At 32.5% G+C, this 24,617-nt stretch overlaps 1 protein-coding gene across 3 annotated transcripts in view; it reads left to right on the top strand.

Annotated features, from left to right (window-relative positions):
* Scp2 (Sarcoplasmic calcium-binding protein 2) overlaps positions 1-24,617 on the top strand; it is a 327,312-nt gene that overhangs the window by 78,025 nt on the left and 224,670 nt on the right. The window contains exon 2 of one of the 3 annotated variants that reach the window (XM_089639749.1): positions 6,487-6,593. The exons of the other annotated variants lie outside the window; for them this stretch is intronic. Coding sequence (XP_089495875.1) covers positions 6,529-6,593 — 65 coding nt within the window. The 5' untranslated portion in view covers positions 6,487-6,528. The remainder of the gene's footprint in view (positions 1-6,486; positions 6,594-24,617) is intronic. 3 annotated transcript variants of the gene reach the window in all.

A 24,617-nucleotide genomic window follows, 5' to 3' on the forward strand; every position in this document is an offset into this window, starting at 1 on the left:
TCTCATGTGAAAATAGTAAGGATGTCAAGTTTTTGGGGAAGAGGAAGGTGGAAATCCCTGGCTAAGTATATCTGGTTTAAATTCTGAATGGTGATCTTTCACCAGGACTATACTGAGAGTATCCACCACTCTGAAACGTTCCGCAAATCTTAATATTTAAAAATCACGTGTCCACTGTGTTCGTACACGCTAATATCCAAAACCGCCCAACCGATTTCAATGAAATTTTGAGAATGTGTATGGTTGGTTCAAGTTTGAAATAAAAGATAATTTTGGACCCAATAGATTGCTCTGTAGTCATAAACTAAAAAAAATCTCGTAAAAAATACATTTAACCACATTTTTTAACTTCTCTACATAGAAGGCGGACAGGACAACGTCCACTAGTATAAAATATCATATGATTCATAATATTTATGAATATCTATAATTTATAACACAAATAAAATTTATATTTTTTTTTTTCTTAGGTTTGTCAACAGTGATTCATAAAAAGCTCACGAAAATACAATTACATTAATTAAACTTGGTTGATACTATCACTAATTACAGACAAACACAACATTGATGAACACAACACTGTAAGTAAAGACTAATGTACATGTATGCACCTACATGCATACATGTATACACACATACATACACTTACATATACATTTCATAACAGCAACAGTAATTATTTTTTAGATCAACACGATAGGTAGCCTTAAGTCTTGTTTACGTTTGATTTGAAGGTGGCCAATGATGACATTGACAAATCAATGGGATGACTTTTATAAGTCTCGTTAAAATTACGGCACATTCTCGGTAAAGGTGAGTGAATTTGAACATTTATGTAATCTGTCTTCGTGAAATTATTTCACTTAATACACTGACAATCGTAGTTCAAAATAAAGATATATGTAAATAATTATAAGCAATAATTAGTTGCCTGAAATATTAATACAAATTGAAAATATCTCCTGAGTAAAAATAAATACCGCCAACGGAAATTGAACCCGTGCCTTCTGATTTCCGGTCAGGTGCTGTAAAACCACTGAGCTATGTCGGCTTATTTCCAACCCGCCAAATGATTCAATATGTACTAGTACAGCAATCAACAATTACTGCTTATTATATTTTTCCCTTGTAAGCGACTAATCACGCCTATTCACGAAAAATTATTGCTTATAATTATTTGTTATCCTTTATGCTATGCATAAAACCTTGTCTTATAAACATCAGTTCATCATTAAAAAAAATATATATTTGTTTCTATGAATTTTCGCTACAGCGTGCAATTACTTATAGATATGGTTATGGTTAAAGTTTTTTTTTTCAATTATCTTCCAATGTCGAACTTTTCATGCAAAAATATCTGGAATATTCACAATGCTTTTTCTTAACAAAATAAACAAAAAACATATAGATCGGATTTGATTGGATACATTAATTTTGCCTAATTTTCTACAGTTCTACAATCTCTAAAGTGGTCGGGTTCAAGCTAAGTTTTCCTCAAATTTGTTTCGTAGCACGCAAAATCTGGACGCCAACTAACAAAGAAATGAAGTAAGCGGTAGGTACAAACTCCAACACGCATTAATTACTTACAACAGCAGTAAGCAAAATGTGAATATCGTAAGTAAAGTTATATGCCTTCGAAAATTAACAAAAAAAGAATTACACGATATTTTGTCATAATGTTTGATTTTATACAAATGATGTATTTAATTCTATTTTATTGAAATTACTTTTGGAGGTCATTCTCATCAATTTAATATAATCGTTGAAGTTAAATAATACGAATAAATCTAAGTGAAACATGAAACAGAATAAGACACAGAAAAATAAAAATGTTACGGTCTCAATAGGGAATCGAGCCCAGGATACTGGGACAACCTCTTTAACTACTCATTTGGCCCTAAATATTTAACGTCATTTTTTTTCGAGGTCGTATTCAAATTCAATATATTCATCTCCTTAAGACACAGATCTTCGGTTTGATTCGCAGTTAAAACCGTTACCTTTTATTTTTATTTGTCTTATTCTGTTTCTTATTTATTAGTATTATCTTCTTCTTCAATAATTTAATTCATTGAGTTTACTCGTGTTAAGGTTTTCTCTACTTCTCCACTTAGGAGATGGTTTTAAATGAGAATACCGCACAAGAGTCCCAACTGCTCCCAACCGTCTGAAGCCAGTGAGGCTATGGTATCCCTAATTGGGGTATGTTGTGAGGCTGAAGGTAGTACGGAGGGGAAGGAAATGGGGAAGAGGAAAGTGTAGGAGTATCTGGCTTTTCAGATCTGGTCATCAGACCAGATGCGTGCGTATGATTGAACCACGTATTTGTGTACGCTTAGTTAGTTTGGACAAGTGTAAGGAATAGTTTAATAATATAAGATAGGAGTCAGGAATATATATAACGCGCAAGTGGATGTAAAAATAAGACGGGGACGACTAGGGAAGACGGAGGGAGGGTAAGAAAAAGAAGCATTGTGGAGATGTAAATTTCGTAATTATTTTCGTAACTATAAGTGGAAAGTTTAGAAAGTTATAGAAATAATTACAAAGATCGGTACCAAAGACATATCTCTATTAAATATCTGGTAAGTGATTTTGTACGTTTTGAATTGAATCTTAGGAATGATTTGAGCTAAAGATAAAGGTAAATGATATATTAACAATAAAATTAATAGGTTTAGTTCATATGAAGTAGGTAATGTAACACAATTACATAACATTAAATTCATAACGTTGTGGAAATTACTTGCAAGTTTACAATATAAGAGATAAGTTAGGTAAGCATCTTAATTTCTTATTGTTTCTATGATGTGTAATAATATATGTGTAAGAATTATTATTTTAACTGATTTAAGACGTGTTTATAGTACATAATATTTGAGTTTGTAAAGTGTGGTGGGAATATTAGGTCTAGATGCCAATTAAATTGTAGTAGAATACTAGAATAATACTATTAAAATTATAGTGTATAAAGCACTTGTACGTGTATACGCAAGTGTATATACTTACCGATGTGTATGAATTATAATAGTGGAACGAGGTGAGTGCGCATTGATTAAGTTACAAGTAGTGTTTTTCTTAAATGACGGCACCGCCACCCACTCGGCCATGACCTACACAGTTATTTTTTTATGTTTTTTGTTAATTCAGCGATAAATACCGCATACCGGCAAAAACGCCAACAGTAAATCGGAACTGGCTAGGAACCTAGTTATTCAGACACGCACAAAAGAACCACGCTTCATTACAACAATACGCAACAAAAACCCGAGAATATTTTTGTAACATATTCTTTTGACTGTAAAAACGTGAAATTTTTTATCTCATTTCGTATTCAACGACACTGTGTGCCTAGCTACCGTCTACCTGTGTTGAAATATTTATAAATTGATCCATGAATGTATTCTCCTTTTGACTTTTGACGAAGCCTGTCCAAGAAGAACATTGACGGAATAACACAATGCGTCTTTCTCGCGACAGGTTTCACCGCACTAGCAAACAATTCAAAATTTTCCACTCCCAAAAAGTACAAGATGTTGGATGAAAAATTGAAAAAATATTAATTTCGTTAGTACCTAACCGTTAAAAAATAACGCAAATTTGATGATTTTAACCGATTCATCGACTGGCTAAAAATTAAATATCGCATGTTTTTTTTATTTTTGACATTAAATATTCGAGATATCACAATTTTTTTTCGAGCTCTTTACTAGCGCGATTCATTTTAGCCTCTTCTGTACCTACCTGTTAACCTGTCGAGCGCTTGTTAGTTGTATATTTTTTAAACAGCTATTAGCACTTATTGCTACCCGAATTTCGTCAAACTTCAAAGCTCTGTACCAAATAAATAAATCGATTTCATCATTGTTTATTTTGAACCGAAAACATGAAAGAAGAAAAGAAATGAAATTGACGTAATAATTGCATCGATTGTTCACTTATTTGCATTTTATTTTTTTCTTTTCTTTCTTCTTTATATATTTTACTATGACTGTCAATAACTCTACTGAGCATGAGCTGTTAATTCTAAATAAATATGACAATATATGTGTTTTGCGTAGTAGATATGACGAAAGTTGGTATTACTAAATTTTACCGTTGAAAAATGAAAAAAGCTTTCGCAACCAGAATTAGTGCCACCAAAACCTCCTCGTGTGATCTAGGAGGTTTTGCTGCCACTCGGTTACTAACTGCTTATCGAGATAAACACATTAGTCAAAAAGCACAATCGAGGATCAGGACGAGATGTGACTCGAATTCCGATAATCGAAAAACGATTTATCAAGAACATTACCATTGGCACTTGGTACCAACGTGTATGGCAATCATAGCAGTTCGACAATTTAAACACGATCAATTTATCAAACTAGAACATGCATTGCAAGGTCTGTTAGGAACAAGCAGGACTTTTAATAAATTAGTAGCCGCAGCTATTACCGTTAATTATTGTATGAATAAAACATCAACTGGTTGGAAAAATTTATCGCATGACAAACTCATAATAGTTTATGTTTGAATATATAAAAGAAAGAAAAAAAATTAAAACGGAGTTCAACAAATTAAGCTTGATAACAATATTAATTGTTGGAGAAAGGGATGATAACTAAACGTATTTCTGAGCAAGATGAAAAATTTAATACCAAACTGATGCAAAACAATTATATCTATTTATCAAAAAAAATATTTCAACAACCTTCCGATTGAAATAAAGAAATTAAAAGATATCAACAGACTGAAACTCAAACTGAAGTTATACTTGTTACAAACAATTAACTAAATAATCGTCCGTTTTTCCCTTTATTTATATTTATTGTCAGTCATATATTCATCTCTACTTTATTTAGATGTTTCTGATTACTCTCTTAATTGCTCAATATTTAGTATGTAACAGAATCCTATATACTTACACCTATATATATAAATATATAGATGATCCAGAAGTTTCAATTGTTCCTATTACCTATACCTTTGACGGCCGGCATAGTCCAGTGGTAACGCATTGGACTGCCATTCCGAAGGTCGCGGTTCGAACCCGGCGTGCGCAAATAAATTTTATTTGATTAATTTGTGTTATTTCACAATTAATTAATTAAAATAATATATAGTTTATTTGCGGCACGTTCCAGAGTGGAAGATACTACCAGTATTGCCCTGGTGTAAGACCACCATTCAGAATTGAAACGTTGCTCCAAATGGCTTTAGCCGTGTTTAGTGACTAGATCTGAATATCCAGGTACTTCCCCACCTTCCTCTTTCCCTTCCCCACTTACCTTCAGCCTCACAACATCCCCCAATTGGGGATGCCATAATCTCACTGGCTCCAGACGGGAGCAGTTGGGACTCTTGTGAGGTATTCACTGTAAAAAAAAAAAAAAAAATTGCATAATGTTATTCTATTTTCCTTCGCTCACCAGGCACAAGAACCAGTTTAGTCTTTGGTGAGATTGCGAGTATAAATATATTCTGTATCGATATGTTATTTACGTAACACCACTGTAAACACTTATATCTATATTAAATAAATAAAAATGTAATGGATGCATAATGCTAACAAAGAAATGAAATAAAATGTTCTTAAAATATATATACTTAAAGTAAAGTTAGGTCGTGTTAGAGTGGAAGAATTAACAAGAAGAAAATATTACGTCCTATATCCTTTGCTGTCATAAAAACTGCGCAGGCCAGAGACAGGCTATTTTCATCAAATATTATCATTTGTACTATTTGTATGTTCGAAACTCAGGAAGAATAATATGTTTATATCACTGGAAATAATATAAACCCTGAAGGGTTTATCGCCCATTATTACATTAATATATAAGTCTACACAATAACAATTTAACGCGCCTTTCAAAAGTGATATAAAGTTATTAAAAGTAATGAACAAACCAAACCATAAACCTAACCTAAACGGAGGAAAATGAGTTTTGTGAACTCTTCAAATTATTGGTCATCGGTTTAAAAACGGGATTGCAGGCCGTTTCCAGTTAAACTTTTAGTATATTCCTAATATATCAGACCACGTGTTCATGCACCTGCATTTGTCCTGTTAGTATTTAATTACGAAATGCGAAAATATAATGATTTTTATGAACTTGTGTTTCGACATCGTGATAATAAATTCCCTTTTTACTAAAAGTGTAGGAGGAAACCTATCAATTCATTCGTATAATCTGCTTTTTTCCTCACTTTTATGAATTTTTATAACTTTATAAAAGTATGTTGGATTGTTATTTCGATGAGTTATCCGGTCACCGTATTTATTACATTGGATCAGTGATAATATTGTGTTGACCATTTAGTGTTAATTTTTTCCTCATTCCCATCCATGATTTATACTCTAAATTTTCCCATTTGTGTAATATTATATTCATATTGTGTTATTTTTTAAATTTCATGATTTTTTTCATTTTTATGATTTTATGTTTTTTATAATTTTATGTTTTATTTATTTATGTTTTCTTTTCTCTTTTTTGTTCTCAGTGGGAATTTATAAGTAATCTTCACCCCTGGCAGTCTAGCGATATGAGTTCCCCACCAAGCGGCAACTCGAGACCGATATCTTTCCGTGCTTTGTGCAAGCTGTCACGGTTAGTCAGTAAACAAACTTGTGTTGTCCGGTGCGAGATATGGAAATAAGTAATATGTTTAATAATTTACGAAAAATACTACGGACAATCCACGAAGAAACTAAACGCCAATAATCCAAGTAACGTGTAGGTATGTCAAAATGTAAAACGAAATAAAAATCAGACTGATCCAAAAACATTATTTTATGTGTGCAGTTTCATGAAATATTTAAAAGCTCCAGGAAGATAGGAAGCAAAAATAAACTTTTACCATTATTTTAATAGTATTTACAAATACGCTTTCGACTACATTTGCACCAATAACATTAAGGTCGGGTTGTTTCTCAGAATTTAAACCCATAAAGAATGATTTGAATGGTTTCAAAGTTTAACAGGAATAAATCAACAACTTCATATTATTGTAGAAAGCAGTCACTTTGTGGTTTGACATATTTAATAAAATACTTAAAACCACGAGTTTGTGGTTTTAAAACAAAACTCGTGGTTTTAAAACAAAAAGTTTTTTTTTTTTTCAACAACTTCACGTTTGAATTCATTATTGTTTAGTTGTTTCACAAATCTAAAATAATTACAGAACTTGAATAGAACCTTCACAGAACTTGAAAATCGACTTTAAAATTTGATGAATTGTAAAAATTCTGCTAAACAACCTTTCCTGAGTATCATTAGCGCAGACCCATGACAAATCATGGGATATTTTAATTCCAATATTTGAAAAAGACAGTAAAAATAATTTTGTGCTTTATTTCTGCATGTATTTTTTGAGTATTGCTGATTTGGTCCTGTTAAACTTTGAAACCTATCAAATCAGTCTTTAAGAACCCAGAGTCCCGTTTTTTATCCGGATTACGAATAATTTTGAAGAGATTCTTCATAAATTAGCAATATTTTATAAGAGTTATTATTTTCCGTGTACGAATTCGTTAAAACGTACAGTTTAAATTTTGAAAATGACACTTAAAATACAAAAAAATCAGAGTTCTAGAGTTCATTGAACCGGAGTTACAGACACAACCGATATTAGTATTTCTAATCATTCGTTTACATACTTCACAAATTTTAAAAATACTTTCTTATGTTTTCATTCCTGATTTAAGTAATGTATTTTGTTTAGTATTTTATTACTGTATTTTTTTAATTTAATATTTTAAATAATCGTAGTAACTTAAAACTAACATTTTTTTAAAGGTAAAAATTCAGAAGTCTACATAAAATGAGTTTTTATTATAAGTGTTTTAATGTGGGTACTAATTAATACTTATTTATGAGGTTTGGAACTTCTAATGTTTTACTAACTCGTAACCATAAAGCGGAGTATCTGCTTGTTTGTCCAACAAAAGCTCTTAATGACCTCACCAAAACTTTTCTCTATGTAAACTCTAGATTTAGGTCAACGTATTATTTGAATTCACTAGGTCATTTCCATCATAATCTGTTATAAAGCCCATTATCTAACAGACCCTTATGGAATTATATGCCAAACAGTCGTCATAGTCATCATTTACTAAAAAAAATAATCTAAGTAACCATATCGTTTGTTCCATGTTTTTCAATTTTAATCTCTGGCAAAACCGGGTAGAAAAAATGTTTAATAAATCTTTATTTATACAAACATAACCAGTGCTTAGCAGGAAGATACAAGCCAAAAATGTGTATATTCTTGGTATACCTTATATTGTAGGTAATAGGCATTAAAATCGCTTGACAAACGCAGTCTAGAAACGTTCGATTTCAATCACAAAACTGGTTTTTATTTATTTTGTAAATAATTTAAAAAAAAGTTAATCATTGAAACTGTCACAGATAATCTTAGCTATAATACTGTATTTTTTAAAGTTGTTTCCTTTACGCGTTCATACATTTCTACTGGAAAAATATTTTATTTAACATGTTGCATTTATATTTTTTATTGAGTAATTTATTTTTTTATTTGTATTCTACTTAAGCGAAACGATATGAAAACCTTCAATTTATCTAAAGCATATCAAGATCAATCAATAAAGTGTTTTAGCTTTAAGCTTCGACTTCACACGAATTACTTTTTTTTTAAATGCGGTCACTGCGTATATGAATGTTTCGTCATGATAAATTATCAAGGGCGTGCATGGAGTAAAATGGCTATTGCAAGGCCTCGATAAAATATCATGACGAAATGAAAACATATTCGGATTCTCATAAACACGGGTTTCGACAGTATCATTATTCATAATTCGTCATTTACCTAAAGCTTGTCAAGAAATCTGTTAATTTATTTGTAAGGCCTGCAATCCCAGTTTCAATCGGAATTACCAACAATTTGAAGAGATTCCTAATAAATTAGCAATATCCATTTTTACGGTAATTATTACGTTTTTTAGACTTTTTTTGAATAAATTTATAATAAAACTCTTCAACGTCAAAGACACATCCATATACGCAGTGACCGCATTTAAATAAATGTTTTTCATTGTCATTGATATTTCGATTTTTATTTCAAATCTGCCTTTACATGAGACCACGCGGTTTACCATGAGACCACACGGTTTTATATCGGGAGTGGAATAAGTAATGCCAAAACCATCCCTTTTTCAATTTTTACTAGTTTCAATACACGGCTTCGCCAGAGTTTTTAACACTCGCGTTACGATTTTTTTTTCATTTTGACCATTTTATTTGTTAATGTCTAACAAAACTATTTTTCAAAATTGTTGACCCAAAGTTAATAATTCAAGTAGTAAAGTCAAATTTTGTTATTCAAGTAGGTAAGTAAGTCAAGACGCCAGAGCTCACGACTGGTGAGTTTTTAGTGCACTTAACACACAGATATTCTATTTTATATTTATTAAATCACGAAGTAAAAATAACGGAAATAATATCCTGATTTAGCTCTCATGCATTAATGCAACTATCTTCACTGTTTACAATGTTATAATCCAAAACATTGATCCTTTGATGCTTCCACTCAAAATAACCCTTTAATTCAACACTTGTTAACGTCGTTGCGAGCTGAAAAGTATTTTTGTTGATAATTTGAATTTTGAACTCAAAATTCGTGAGTATTAATGATTCAAACCATCGGACAAACAGATTTTCCGTAAATGATACATAATTCGCTGAAATAAGAGAAAACTCTAACATAACCTATTCTTACCATGTAATGCTTTTTAATGCCTGGATTTAATAACTCTGAAACAATTATATTCTAAAGATATTTTAGTTTATGTATTCAAAAACCAGCACAACTTTGTATATACAAATTAGGGTTAGTTTACAAGATCCTCACATTAACGCACAATTTACCAACCTACAACTATAACGACTTTTGGGCAAAGAAATTTGCAATATTTCAATATATAACTATTAAATATTCTCCCTCTTGCAAATTTCTCTATAAAACTATTAAAAATTATTCCTCTTGGAATATTTCTCTTTAAAACTATTTAATATCCTCCCACTTGCAATATTTCTCTATAAAACTATTTAATATTCTCCATCTTGCAATAAAAACCATCCAAAAGATAACGGACTTATGTATTCAGTTTTAAGATATGGATTATGGATACGGGAAGGAAGAATATATATATGTATATATATATGTGGGAAGCATAGAATGAGGACAGTTTTTCGAGCGCGCCCATACTTCGGGGACATTTGTATAGTTTGGGGACAGGCCCAAAGTATCTGTCCCCAAACTAACACTTTGCATTATATACGCAACGCATAGATTGAAGCCAATTTTAAAATTATGCAGAAGGCATGCTTTGAGCCATACATTACTAAAATATCCATAGATGCCACTATCGTATCGTTCTCAGATTTTTGAAATTTTCTATTGTGAATTTTCGAATTAGCAAAGGCTCGGTACCTATTTACCTAATTTATGTTTGTATTCTTTTTCGCTTGCTTTTGTCGGAGAATGTCGCATTTTTAAACCCGGTGTCCGCAAATATTTTTTTTTATTTAATTGTTGGTATTATTTTTTCTCAATAGATAATAATAAAATTAACATGCTTATAATATATGCTCGTACATAATATTATGATGGTGTATTAAAAACTGATTTTAAAATAATCTAATACAAATAATTACACATATTATTACGTTTGTGCAAACATTAAAAAAATACTTCAATAATTTTTAATCATATTACAGATACATGTATTTTCAAAATAAATTTATTTTCATACTTTGACAATGTGGGCTTCACCACCCGTACTGAAATTTATACTTTTTATTTTTATGTTTTTTTTCTAGTTACCTATTCAAAAGTATAAATGTACGTAAAATAATAATGAGAGGTACATACTTCATACTCTCATGTTACGTGAATAATGCAATAATAATATAACTATAAAAAAAGAATTCAGAAATCGCGGGTTCAAATTACGCCGTGCAATTTGCATAATTTCACAATATTTGTTTGTTTAAATAATACGTTAGTACCTATATGGTATATTTTTGGCAAGTTCAAGAATGGTAGATAGGTACTGTCAGTATCGCCATGTTACGTGAAAAATGCAATATTTTAAATAACTACAAAAGAGTTGTTAATTTTTTCGCCGTTGAGATTGAGATTACGATCCTTGACTACGAATTTGGAGGTCGCGGGTTCAAATTAGGGCGTGCGCAAGTAAATTTTATTTGATAAATTTCTATAATTTCACAATATTTATTAGTTTTAAATAATTCGTTCGTACCTATATGGTATATTTGCGGCAAGTTCAAGAATGGTAGATAGGTACTTTCAGTATCGCCATGTTACGTGAATGATGCAATATTTTAAATAACTACAAAATAGTTGTTCATTGTGTCGCCGTTGAGATTGAAATTACGATCCTTGACTACGAATTTGGAGGTCGCGGGTTCAAATTAGGGCGTGCGCAAGTAAATTTTATTTGATAAATTTCTATAATTTCACAATATTTATTAGTTTTAAATAATTCGTTCGTACCTATATGGTATATTTGCGGCAAGTTCAAGAATGGTAGATAGGTACTTTCAGTATCGCCATGTTACGTGAATGATGCAATATTTTAAATAACTACAAAATAGTTGTTCATTGTGTCGCCGTTGAGATTGAAATTACGATCCTTGACTACGAATTTGGAGGTCGCGGGTTCAAATTAGGGCGTGCGCAAGTAAATTTTATTTGATAAATTTCTATAATTTCACAATATTTATTTTGTTTAAATAATACGTTGGTACCTAAATGATATTTTTGCGGCAAGTTCAAGAATGGTAGATAGGTACTTTCAGTATCGCCATGTTACGTGAATAATGCAATATTTTAAATAAATACAAAATAGTTGTTCATTGTGTCGCCGTTGAGATTGAGATTACGATCCTTGGCTACGAATTCGGAGGTCGCGGGTTCAAATTACGGCGTGCGCAAGTAAATTTTATTTGATAAATTTGTATAATTTCACAATATTTATTTGTTTAAATAATACGTTAGTAACTATATGGTATATTTGCGGCAAGTTCAAGAATGGTAGATAGGTACTTTCAGTATCGCCATGTTACGTGAATAATGCAATATTTTAAATAACTACAAAATAGTTGTTCATTGTTTCGCCGTTGAGATTGAGATTACGATCCTTGGCTACGAATTCGGAGGTCGCGGGTTCAAATAACGGCGTGCGCAAGTAAATTTTATCTGATAAATTTGTATAATTTCACAATATTTATTTGTTTAAATAATACGTTAGTACCTTTATGGTATATTTGCGGCAAGTTCAAGAATGGTAGATAGGTACTTTCAGTATCGCCATGTTACGTGAATAATGCAATATTTTAAATAACTACAAAATAGTTGTTCATTGTTTCGCCGTTGAGATTGAGATTACGATCCTTGGCTACGAATTCGGAGGTCGCGGGTTCAAATTACGGCGTGCGCAAGTAAATTTTATTTGATAAATTTGTATAATTTCACAATACTTAGTAGTTTTAAATAATTCGTTCGTACCTATGTGGTATATTTGCGGCAAGTTCAAGAATGGTAGATAGGTACTTTCAGTATCGCCATGTTACGTGAATAATGCAATATTTTAAAAACTAAAAAATAGTTTTTAATAGTATAGTGTTTGAGGTTGAGATTACGCTCCTTGGCTACGCATTTTGAGGTCGCGGATTCGAATTCCGGCGTAGGCAAGTAAATTTGATTTGAGCCTGAATTGTTGATGACTTAATGCGTTCATATGTGTTCATTCCGTGTCATGGGGAAGTATGGGAAAAGGACACGAGGTTTCCATGTCTAATGGTGGGCTCTGGCATTTTAAAATTTGTATGACCATTTTGCAACTAGAGGCGCGCGATTCGTTTCAACAGATGTGTGTATTTCATATAGTTTAGAATCAGGGTAAGGAAGGCGAGAGAAGGAGGGGAATATCGGAGTGGGGTAGGGTACGAATTATGGGGAGGGGGGAAAGCGGGGAAGATGGAAGGGTAACGCGAAAAGGAGTGACGCGGAAGGGGAACGGAGCGGGAACGGGGGTTTATGGGAAAGAACACAAAAGTTTCTATATTTCATGGTGAGATCTAGCGTTTGTATAAGCATTTTACAACAGTGTGTGTATTGCATAATGTTTAGAGGCATACATGGAAGGCGGGAGCGGGGAAGGCGGGGAAAGTGTAAAAGGAATAATTTATATGGCAGTCATTGTACAATAATTTTATTTAAAAAAAAATTGTTAGGTTCCAAATTTTATTAATTAAAAAATTTTGTTAGGCACGAGCTTAATGTAGATGTGTAAATAATAATGATAGATACCTATTTCTAATAATAATTATGTGACGAGAATATTGTCAAAATTGTGCCGCACAAATTATAAATCCATTTATTATTATAATTATGTCCTCTGCGTGCAAACTATATCTAAATTTTACTAAAACACAATAGCGTCATTCTCAACCGACCTTCCAGATTAGTATGGTCCTGTTTATTATCTGCCTGTATAGAATGTAAATAAATACATAATAATTGTACATTTTAACGCAATATCACGTTCGTTGGTCAAATGAATTGTACATACATATTGTCTTGTATTAGTGATCGATCAACCGGTGGATGCAATCTGCTAGCCATAAGTTGCTATAATGGTTTGCTTAATCTGTAGTTAGTAGTAAGATAGATTATAGAAATACATTAGTGATATAATAAATAACATATTATAAATTTGTACAGAGCCCTTAAGGTGATTATGATTTTTCACAAAAACGGCGCTATACAAACCATCATTAGTATTATTATTATCCAACAGTTTTTTTACGCCAATACCGCACAAGATGACGTCTCCGTGGTCTAGAGGTATCGCTTTTGACTAGATATCCGGAGGTCGCGGGTTCAAATCCCGGTGTGCGCAAGTAAATTTTATTTCACTAATTTGTGTTATTTCACAAATCACTGATTTAAAATAACATTTAGTATATTTGCGGCACGTTCCAGACTTGAAGATACTCTCAGTATAGCCCTGGTGAAAGACCACCATTCAGAATAGAATCGTTGCTTGAAATGGCTTTAGCCGTGTTTAGTGACCAAATCTGAATAGCCAGGTACTTTCCCACCTTCCTCTTCCACATCGCCTTCCTCTTCCCACCACCTACAGCCTCACAACATACCCCATTTTTTTTCAGAAAAATAATATCTTCCGCACATTTTTAATTGTATTCATAGTTTGTGAAACTTTCCAAATGGATTATTAAATAAATCCAACATGAACTTGACCTCTTCAAAATCGAAAAACTTTTAATTTCATTAATTTTGTGTAAATAAATTGATTACATTTTTAGAAAACTTATTGTTCATAGATATAATAATAATAATATTTGGCTAATTTATATAGCGCCGTTTTCGTGAGAAATCACCTCAAGGGCGCTGTACAAATATATTTCTTAAATAGTTAATACTAGAACTACCGACTTATCTCTAAGACTTATATCTAGTGACTTACGACTAAGGCCTATAACTACTATCTTAATGACATATATACGACTATGTAATAGGGCTATGTAACTAGGTACCTAGGTAACTGGGCTAAATATTGGTAGGTTACAAGATGAATTTTAATTTAATTGAAAAACTTCATAGGTAGGTGGTTAATAAGAAGTGTAAAAATTAATTCATAACAAAGTCTCAAACGATTTGCTATGAATTCACTCCGCGAACACGTGAACATGTTAACACGTATTACTGACGTGCTCCTGCCACCGCGCAGAAAAGAGACAGCTACCTAACAGTTTGTTCCATAATTTGATTGAACCCTTTCCACATATTCTCGACCGGATATATTCCAGACAGCTATCGGATTACATCGAAAAAATATATTGCTTTTAGGAAAGGGTTGTCACAACCAATGATAATTAAAATACATTTTTAATATTATTTTTAGTTAGTGGCCATATAAGATTATCGGTATTATCATTCTGTGAACCATCATTTCTATTTGTTGTATTTTAGGGAAATCAACAGGAATAAACCAGTTTTAAAATGAAAAATGTTATCCTTATCAAAACCGTAATAATTACTAGTGTTTAATTTTTTATCAAATCTTGTATTATAAAATTCTGAACAATGGCCGAGACTCGCCAGAGCTTACCAATTTAATAAAAATTCCAATTCCATCAAGATCAACCCGACAATCCAATTTATTCCATTTGCCCATATGTAGAATAAACATTAGAAAAAAAATCCCAATTCCCGGAATATGTACGCATTATAACAAAAACATTCACAGCATAGACATTTTAAAAAAAAATCTTCAGAAATGTCGAATAGAAGAAACGCGTACGATAAATTAATACGAAAGTATGAAATGTATCGGGAGCATCTTATATCCTTATCATATATTCCTCTCCTTTTTCTCTAACCAAATATTAATTTTAAGATATAATAAAACTCCATCTCCAAACCAATATTAGCATTAGAAACTTTTTTGGCTTGACTGCAATTCACTTGTGTGAATACACAAGTGGATTGCAGTCGTATTGTAGGTATTTATCTCTGTATTATATATTATGTAAACTGTAAGCTGTTTGTTTCTTACAAATAAATACATATCAATTAGTTAATTACTTATCTAACTTATTTAAATATCGAATAAAATAGTTAATATTTATTCAGTTGTTAGATTTGAAGAGGTTTTAATTAAGACGTTTACACAGTAATTAACTAGGTTTGAACAGTCAGGATTCGATTGTATTCTCTTTACACTCTTTTTTCCATTAATCCGTGCAATATGCCTAATCCATATAAAGCGTCCACTTCTTTATCGTGTTCATTATAATAACTTTAGTCTTGCTTGGTGACCAGATATAAATACCTAGTCAGGAACCTTTACCGCTCCATTCCCTTCTCCTCGTACCTACAGTACCTAGTACAAGTAAATGTTCGTTTCGGGACACCGACTGGATTCTGATTTGGTAAGTACCTAGATAAACAAAATACACCAGAGATTTTTCCGAAAGGCGAAATAGCGAACCTAATTGTATTGTAAGAACTGTGGTAGGTATGCGGTCTATCTTCTTTGATCTTACGAATTCGAATCAATTTACAGAATGCAACATAATTACATTCCTACCTACTTTTACATATCTTTTCATAAATTATCATAAAGTCCAAGTAAGTAGCGACCTAGGTAGGTACCTGCCTACCGAAGTCTAAAACATCAAGATTTGATTTAACTATCGATATCAAGCAAGAAACTAAATTGTTTGTTTTGTGTATCCCTTGCCGGAAACCCTTTAGGTCTTGTGGCGTGATACATTTTAGCTCTCATTGGTTAACACTATCGCGTAGGGATATATAATAGTGCTATTCTATGGGAGTTCGATTTATATGCACCACTTAAAAATTTTCAACACTCCTGATGGAGAAAATTAATAATGTTTGTGGTAAGGTTTGGTCGAGGGGTAAGGCTCTCAACTAGCAATTCGGAGTTGCGAGTAAATTTTATTCAATTAATTTGTCATATTTCACAATCAATTCATTTGTCTTATTTCATAATCAATTCATTTAAATAATCTGTTGTGCACTTGCGGCGCATCGCATAGTGAAAGAGGCATTCTGAGTAAAACCACCGCTCACAATTTTTTTTATTTTATTTATTTTTATTTATTGTTTGTTTGTAAATATTACATAATACAATTAATGAACTTAAAATGTCCAACTAGGCGATTGCCCGTTTTAGGACATTCCAATATGATAATGTTTTTACATGTAAATTATGGTACATTATAGTGTTGACTATTCTGTTGTTAAAAAAATACATATGTATATTCATATTCTAGAATACTTCCAGTTATATCACGACATATTTTACTATTATTTAGCTGACATAATAATTGAATTAACATAACATAAGCTGAATTAATAGATAAAAACAAGAAAATGAATTTGAAAATGAAACTGAATTGAAGAAATTCTGTTGGTAAAGTAATACAAATGTATATTCATTTTTTTTTTACTATTGTTTAGCTGATATATTAAACTAAAGAAATATTAATATATAAAACAAGGAAATGAAAAATAACAAAAAATAAAAAATGAAAGTAAAGAAGGAACTTTTCCTTTAAGGAAAAATATCACGAAGAATTGAACAATTTTCTAACTTTCTTTATGTAAAAATACAGTTCCTGTAATGCTAATATAATACCAATATAAGTTAAAATGTAAAGAAGAATGTAAAGAAAAACAAAATTTACAATTTAATTACTTTTTAAATTACTTTTTAAATATTGAAAAGTTGCTTTAAATAGTTTTAGCTATATTTAGTAACAAGATCTGAAGAGCCAGTTATTTTTTTTAAGTTTTCTTAAGAAACTGTTTTTCACCTTCCGTACAAATTAAATTGGTGTGGCATGGAGTTATCAAAATATTGATCGATGAAAAACATGAAAAAAAAAACATTTTCTTCCTAGTTATAATATAATAAAGCATTGTATTGGGTTTTGGACATTTTGAAGTCTGTTTCTACATTAAAAAATATATTATGTTGCCCTACGAAAAGTTGCGGTTTCGGAATTCGGTTTTGTTATCGAAATATACGAACATTCTTATCATATCTCACTGCAAATTTTTTATATATTTTTTTTAAGTGTAACATTTCGATATTTATGATATTGTGATATTTCTACGAACCATAAAAAGTGTTTTAAGGGGCGCCCACATACTTGTCTCGGCTTGGCAAGCGTCCGCAAGCTCCAACATGTTTGGCTTGGCTTGAATAGGCTTGCGATAGCTTGCCGCCGATCAGGCCGGGGTCCGGTTGGTATTCTGTCCACAAGGCCCGGCAAGCGTTGGTAACTTGCGCCTTGTATATGGCAATTAACCCTGAGAAGAGTACAACTCCGAGCTGTTTATAGTAAATATCGAAAAAATGAATAACTGGACAAACGATAATCATTTTTTTTAAATTATATCAAGCAGGGTCCTATGTATGGATTTATTAATTTAAAAACATATTTAATTAATTCAAGTAAATTAGTTAATTTTTATATGAAAAGGAACAAGTCACAGAAAAATAAATAAAGTAACGGTTGAAACTGGGTCTCTCGTATATCCGGGACGAATGCATTATACCACTCTTTTTGTGTGTGAATACCGCACAAGAGTCTCAACAGCTCCAAGCCATCTGGAGCCAGTGAGACTATGGCATCCCCAATTGGGGTATGTTGTGATGCTGGAGGTAGTGGAGGAGGGGAAGATAAGTAAATGGGGAAGAGGAAGGTAGGGAAGTACCTAGCTATTTAGATCTGATCACTAAACACGGCTACAGCCATTTCAAGCAACTTTTCTGCTAGCGAGAGCACTTATTTTTAAGTTGTTTCTGACGATTTCAAATTTCAAAATTAACAATATTATCTTCAACTATTTTTTCCCATAGTTTTGGCAGCAATCTTTTTACATTATTTTCAAATTTCTTCTCAAATTATCAATAAAATTAATTTGTCTTTTTTTTGGGCAATTTCTTCGTTTAGCTTTTAAATAGAAATAGGAAAAATGACAGCTGTCACAGCTGATGTAGTTGCCTCAACGTCCGCCAAGAGCGTAGATGCCGACGTTTGGCTTGCCTACGCTTACCTAGGCTTGCGTTGCCACAAGTGTCAAGTGGCAAGTGTCTGGGCGTAGCATTCACTTTTCGTCGGGACAGTTTTTTTTCGAGCTTGTTGCCGTGAATTCAAGGTAAAATATTTTATTATTTGAGGTGATTTTTAAATTACTAAGAAAGCGGTGTAAGTGGTGTAAACAAAGTGATTTGTTTTTATTTAATTTGTTATTATTATTAGAAGTGAGTGCATATAATAAAGGCTTCGCATTTATCGTTCTCGATGGTAGTCAACGCGCATGGACTTGGCACGCGTGAATCGAATGTTACCTACAGGCTGTTTCAAAGTTCGTTCGTCGCTCAACAATATTAAAATATTTAGGTACTACTATTTCGGATTTTCTTCGCTCAACAATATTAAAATATTTAGGTACTACTATTTCGGATTTTCGTCGCTCAACAATATTAAAATATTTATGTACTACTATTTCGGATTTCTTTCGGAAACTGCTTCCTTGAACCCATTATTAGAACCATTTAGCGCCCATCTTTCACAAAAACGGCGCTCTATAAATTATCCAATTATTATTTTTATTTTTATTTGCCTGTGATTAATGAGGATCGTTAATTAAGCTAGTGTGTGTCGGAGTAATCGATAAATACTGAAAGCATGCCTTCCGTTCGATGTTTCCTGCTTTAATTAAGACAGTTACTATTGGCAAACTGCGTTAATTGTATCATTTTGTGGAACAATAAAAGAAATCAGTTTTAATCGAATACTAAATGTTGTTTTATTAATTTAAAACCAGGAATATTTCTGTGTCATTTATGAAAATGAGATGTAGTATATGCAGTTCTACTATAAAAGGTAAACAAAGTGTTTTTATTTTATTTAATGGTGTTACTAAGTTTAGGTAAAGAGATGCAACTCGGTAAAAAAAACTTAAGTATTTAGAAAATAAAATTGGTATAAATAGGTATTCATCAAAATTAAAAAGTAATTATGGGAATAGAGGTAAAATCTTTTTTGTTATTTGTTTTTGGGGTGTTATGCCGTTTTGAGCTAACTCATTATTTAGCCAACGTTTCGGACAGCATTGCAGTGTCCATCATCAGGGCAGAACCAAGAATCAAGGGCAATAAATAACACATCTGCCCTGATGATGGACACTGCAATGCTGTCCGAAACGTTTGCTAAAGAAGGAGTTAGCGCAACACGGCATAACACCCCAAAAGCAAATAACAAAAATACTTTTGGCCGTGAAAATCTTAAATCATATTTGAGGTATAATCTGATTACTATAACATGACGGCCACTTTTTCTAAATATTGACGTAAATAAACTAACGTGAAGTTGACAACACGCCGAAAATGTTAAATGCTAATGAGTATTGCCACGCTAAAAAAATCGTCACCAATATAATTCGTCAAATCTTCTTGTAAAAAATTTACAATCCGGCAGAATCAGTCCCCTCCCCAGAATATTTATGAGTAGGGCCGTAGATATATTTATTTTCAAATGTATTGACTTAATATTTAATATACGTAATAAGTATGCAAGGACATTTTAAAAAATAAAGGAAGTGAGAAATTAACTTTATATCTCCTAATGGAGAATAGGGAATTCTTGTGCATTTTGTAAATAATTTATTTCAATAAAGATAATTATTTTATTATGTGCCTTTTTTTTCTTTTTTTTTAAATGCATTTTCAATTTTTTGTAGTTGTTTTAAAAATTGCGTGCTATTTCGGCTCTGAAAACGGTCATGCGCCATCTTGACCGCTACGTCACAAGTGCTACGTCACACCTTTGCCGCCGCTGCCGCCATCGGTTTGCAGGATCTACTCAGGCCGGTCAACAGTGACGTCATCGTTCGCCCTTGAACGCTTGATCAATCACCGGGCGTTTTTAGCTGCATTGAAATATTTCGTTCGCGCCAGTTTTTAAAGTCATTATAACTTTAATAAATGATTTTTGAAAATTATTAAAACTATGTATTCTTGTGTCTGAAGTGTTTCTACATATGAATAATTTATAATAAGTGATTTTTTGGTGTGAAGAGAATTCCCTATTGTGATAAAAAATATTCATCTAAATGTTACAGATTTAAAATTTAATGTGTTTTTGTTGCTGTAGGTAAATGCTTATTTTTTTTCTGAATGTTTAGTCGAATTACACATTTTTTGTCGAAATCATAAAAATATATATTTTCAATTCATAAACGTTTCCACTTCTTTAGTAAATCCTTTTTTGGTTTGCGAAGGATTACCACGCACAAGTTTCATCATGAAAAAGATTTACGGCAAAAAAATTACTTTGCGAACTCCATATATTATACTTTTGCATCAAATATGCACTCACTCATTCAAGGCTTCGGCCAATAGTGTTATACGAAAAAACTCACACAATCACAGACCAAGTTTTACTCCCCACACGATGCAATCTCTGAGAACAGGAATTGCGTAGAAAATTAGTGCGAGAAGCAACTACATTAAATGGAGCATGGGGTCTAGTATTGTATTTATTGGGTACGTACTAGGTCAGGGCTGCCTGACCAGATCTGAATAGCCAGGTACTTTCCTCTTCCCCATATCCTTCCCCTCCCCACTACCTTCAGCCGCAGAACATAACCCAATTGTGAACGCCATAGCCTCACTAGCTCCGGATGGCTGGAAGTTGAGACTCTTGTGCGGCATTCAAATATCAACTGAAAACAATACAAATAACTCCTCGATTAATATATTTTTTATGTGAATACATCACAAGAGTCCCGAGTGCTCCCAACCGCCTGGAGCCAGTGAGACTATGGCATCCCAAATAATTGGGGTATGTTTTTATATACATATATGTGACACCTCACAAGAGCGTCCCTGCCTGTGCAGTGTACCGACAGGGGAACTATGTCACCACCCGGTTGGGCGGCGTTGTGAGGCGGATTAAGGTAGGGGCTGTAGGAAGGGATTTATTAATGCGGGCCTTGAAGAGGCTCGGATTATAGGAGGGAGGAAAAACAGATGCCGGTAGCTCGAAATTGCTCGTTGATAAGCTAAAAGTATTGAAGAGAGGAAGGAGATGTGGAAGAGAAAGGTGGGGAAGTACCTGGTCACCAAACACGGCTAAAGCCATTTCAATCAAATTTTCAATTCTGAATGATGGTATTACACCAGGGCAATACTGAGAGTACCCTCCAATCTTGAACGTATCGCAAATATACCTTACATTATTTTCAAAGATAAATTGTGAAATAATACAATATCATATCTGCTTTGTTTCTATTATCTATGCGTAAAACCATGTAGGTGCCTACCTAACACAAAAGTTAAAATGTGTAACGGAATAAGGAAGATAGGCCATTAATCGTTGTTAGTTTGTGTGTAGTGTCGCCAACATCATATAACCTAACAATGCCCTGCATCTACACTCCTACATAGTCACCAAACGTACAACCCGTGCAGTATGGTCTAAGCTCGATGACAGTCGGCAAGCTTCCATGCCATATCTGCTTTGTTTCTATTATCTATGGGTAAAGCCATGTAGGCACCTACCTAACACATAAGTTAAAATGTGTAACGGAACAGGGAAGATAGGCCATTAATCGTTGATAGTTTGTGTGTAGTGTCGCCAAAATCATATAACCTAACAATGCCCTGCATCTACACTCCTACATAGTCACCAAACGTACAACCCGTGCAGTATGGTCTAAGCTCGATGACAGTTGGCACGCTTCCATGCCATATCCGCTTTGTTTCTATTATCTATGGGTAAAAGTTTGTTGGTACCTATAAAAAAGCTAAAATTAACAATAAGTATTAAAAATGTTTTTTTTCGATATGGATGAAATTTTTCACTCTTACCTTTCGAAAAACTCAACGAAAAAGTTTCATAATGGATTTGACTTGAAGACGAAACATTACTTTATCATAATGTACCAAATTCACAGCGCGTAAATATCTACATATTTGATATTATTATTTGTGCCATCTGGCGTAAAAAATATTAATAATTACACATTATTCCAATGGAAGTTTCCTACTTACCATAGGTCCAAAGTATGCTTTATGTACACGAAACACCTCTCTGTGAAAAGCATTATTTGAGACCACGACGGGAAATTATATATAACGCATACATTGAGGACTGTCTTCAAACTATCGTCTGTACAGAATAAAAATATGTCTTCAAAGTATGCTTTAGATGTATGTATCGATATATATTTTAAACGGTACATCATAGACGTATATAGCTGTGAGGGGGTAGTTTTAAAGGGTTGATTAAACAAAATGGCATTAAAAAAAAAGTGTATATAATGTGGCTCAAAGTATGCTTTATACAAATATATATATATATATATATATATGTTGCAACAAAGATTGTCCCTATATTTTTCTTCAATAATTTTCCTTTATAATTTTCCCCTTGAAATATTTTAGCACACTTACAGAACAAGGATCATATATTCAAAAGTTGCAATATTACTTTGTGGCGTCATTTTAATTATATGACAATTTAACATTTTGTACACACCACTTTTAATTAATATTAATCTCCATGTTTCAAAGCCAATTGCTTCTGCGTCAGGATAATGGAAATTAACTAATTAATTATTTTTTATTATAAGAATAACAATGGCTTTGAATTATGAAGATAATTATTAATTAAAAGTGCTTAATTTTCATCTGAAATGAACATACTTACAAAAAAAACTTAACCTAAAATACAATTTAAAAACAAAAACATGTACATTGTGACCTCAGAACAGAGTTCTACAGTAAGGTCACATTTCATATGTAACAACATACAAACGAACATATTTTCGGCTTCTTACTATAATGCAATACAACGGAATGAGAGAATACCCAACATTCGCCGTTGGTAATAATACTAACCATTATTATCAGGTTATTTAATTAAAACAAACCCGCACACCATCCGCCATCTGTACGTCAAATTGAGAAGTATTATTTTTTCCCTTAATCCACCGGTTTAGACAGCACGTCACAGGTTCACAGAGACGAGTTTACGACAGCCAGTGGTCGTAATTTGCTAAGGGAGGCGGGTTCTAATTTGGGCAAGATAAGGGTTGATGGCTCTTCTGTCATTATTCCTGTCCCCCTTTCTCTTCCTTGACACAGGATGCCTTCGTAATTTTCACTAGGAGGTGAAGACGAATGTTCCAACCTGAAAATTGCAAGGTTTTATGTGGTGGAGGTAACTAGATTGGTTTACTGGGTGCTGGAACTAATTTTAAATGCCAATCTGTTTTAGAATACACGAAGGAAATTAATAAAGCTATCCTTCGAAGCTCCCTTGTTTAGAATTCATTTAGTTCTTACTTAGTAACTACAAACATTGGTTTTAGTAAAAATGAGTACGGTTTTTTTTATAAAGATACTGATAAAATGTGACTTTATCACCATTTCCTAGTAAAATATAAATCATTCAGAAATATCTTAACACGTAGTCACGCAGATGCCCTTGTCCGAATAAATATAATGGACTAGATGCAAAAATATATATATTTTTTAAGAACACGTGTTCCTAATTGCTCATGACGTATTCGTGCTTTACTGATAGTTTGTTATAAAATTTGTCATCATTCCTTATAGGCCTCCAGTCCCGTTTTTAACAGGAAAACTAATAATTTAACCAGTTTTTTAATAAATAAACGATGTTTTATGTCAGGAAGTTTTCTCTGTTCTTCTGTTTTCTCTTTTAATTCGATATTTTTTAAGGTCTTAATTTTGGCGGGGAGAATGATTTTCAAAACCCAACTAACCCAAGGTGCATATTTGTACAGCGCCCTTTGTTTTTTTATAAATATTTTTTTATTTTATTATTTTTTTTAAATGAAAGACAAACATTCCCGGGTTACGAATAACCTGACAATATTTGAAAATCTCCTACTACCACCACAGTAAGCTGAAAATGTTGATTGTGTTGTGGTGGAGGACTTAGCCAGCCGAGGAATTGAACACACTACGCCTGGGTGGGACCCAAACGCGA

The sequence above is a fragment of the Hesperophylax consimilis genome, chromosome 14 (genome assembly GCF_061612785.1).
Source record: "Hesperophylax consimilis isolate HC1 chromosome 14, BYU_Hcon_1.0, whole genome shotgun sequence".
Lineage (NCBI taxonomy): Eukaryota > Metazoa > Arthropoda > Insecta > Trichoptera > Limnephilidae > Hesperophylax > Hesperophylax consimilis.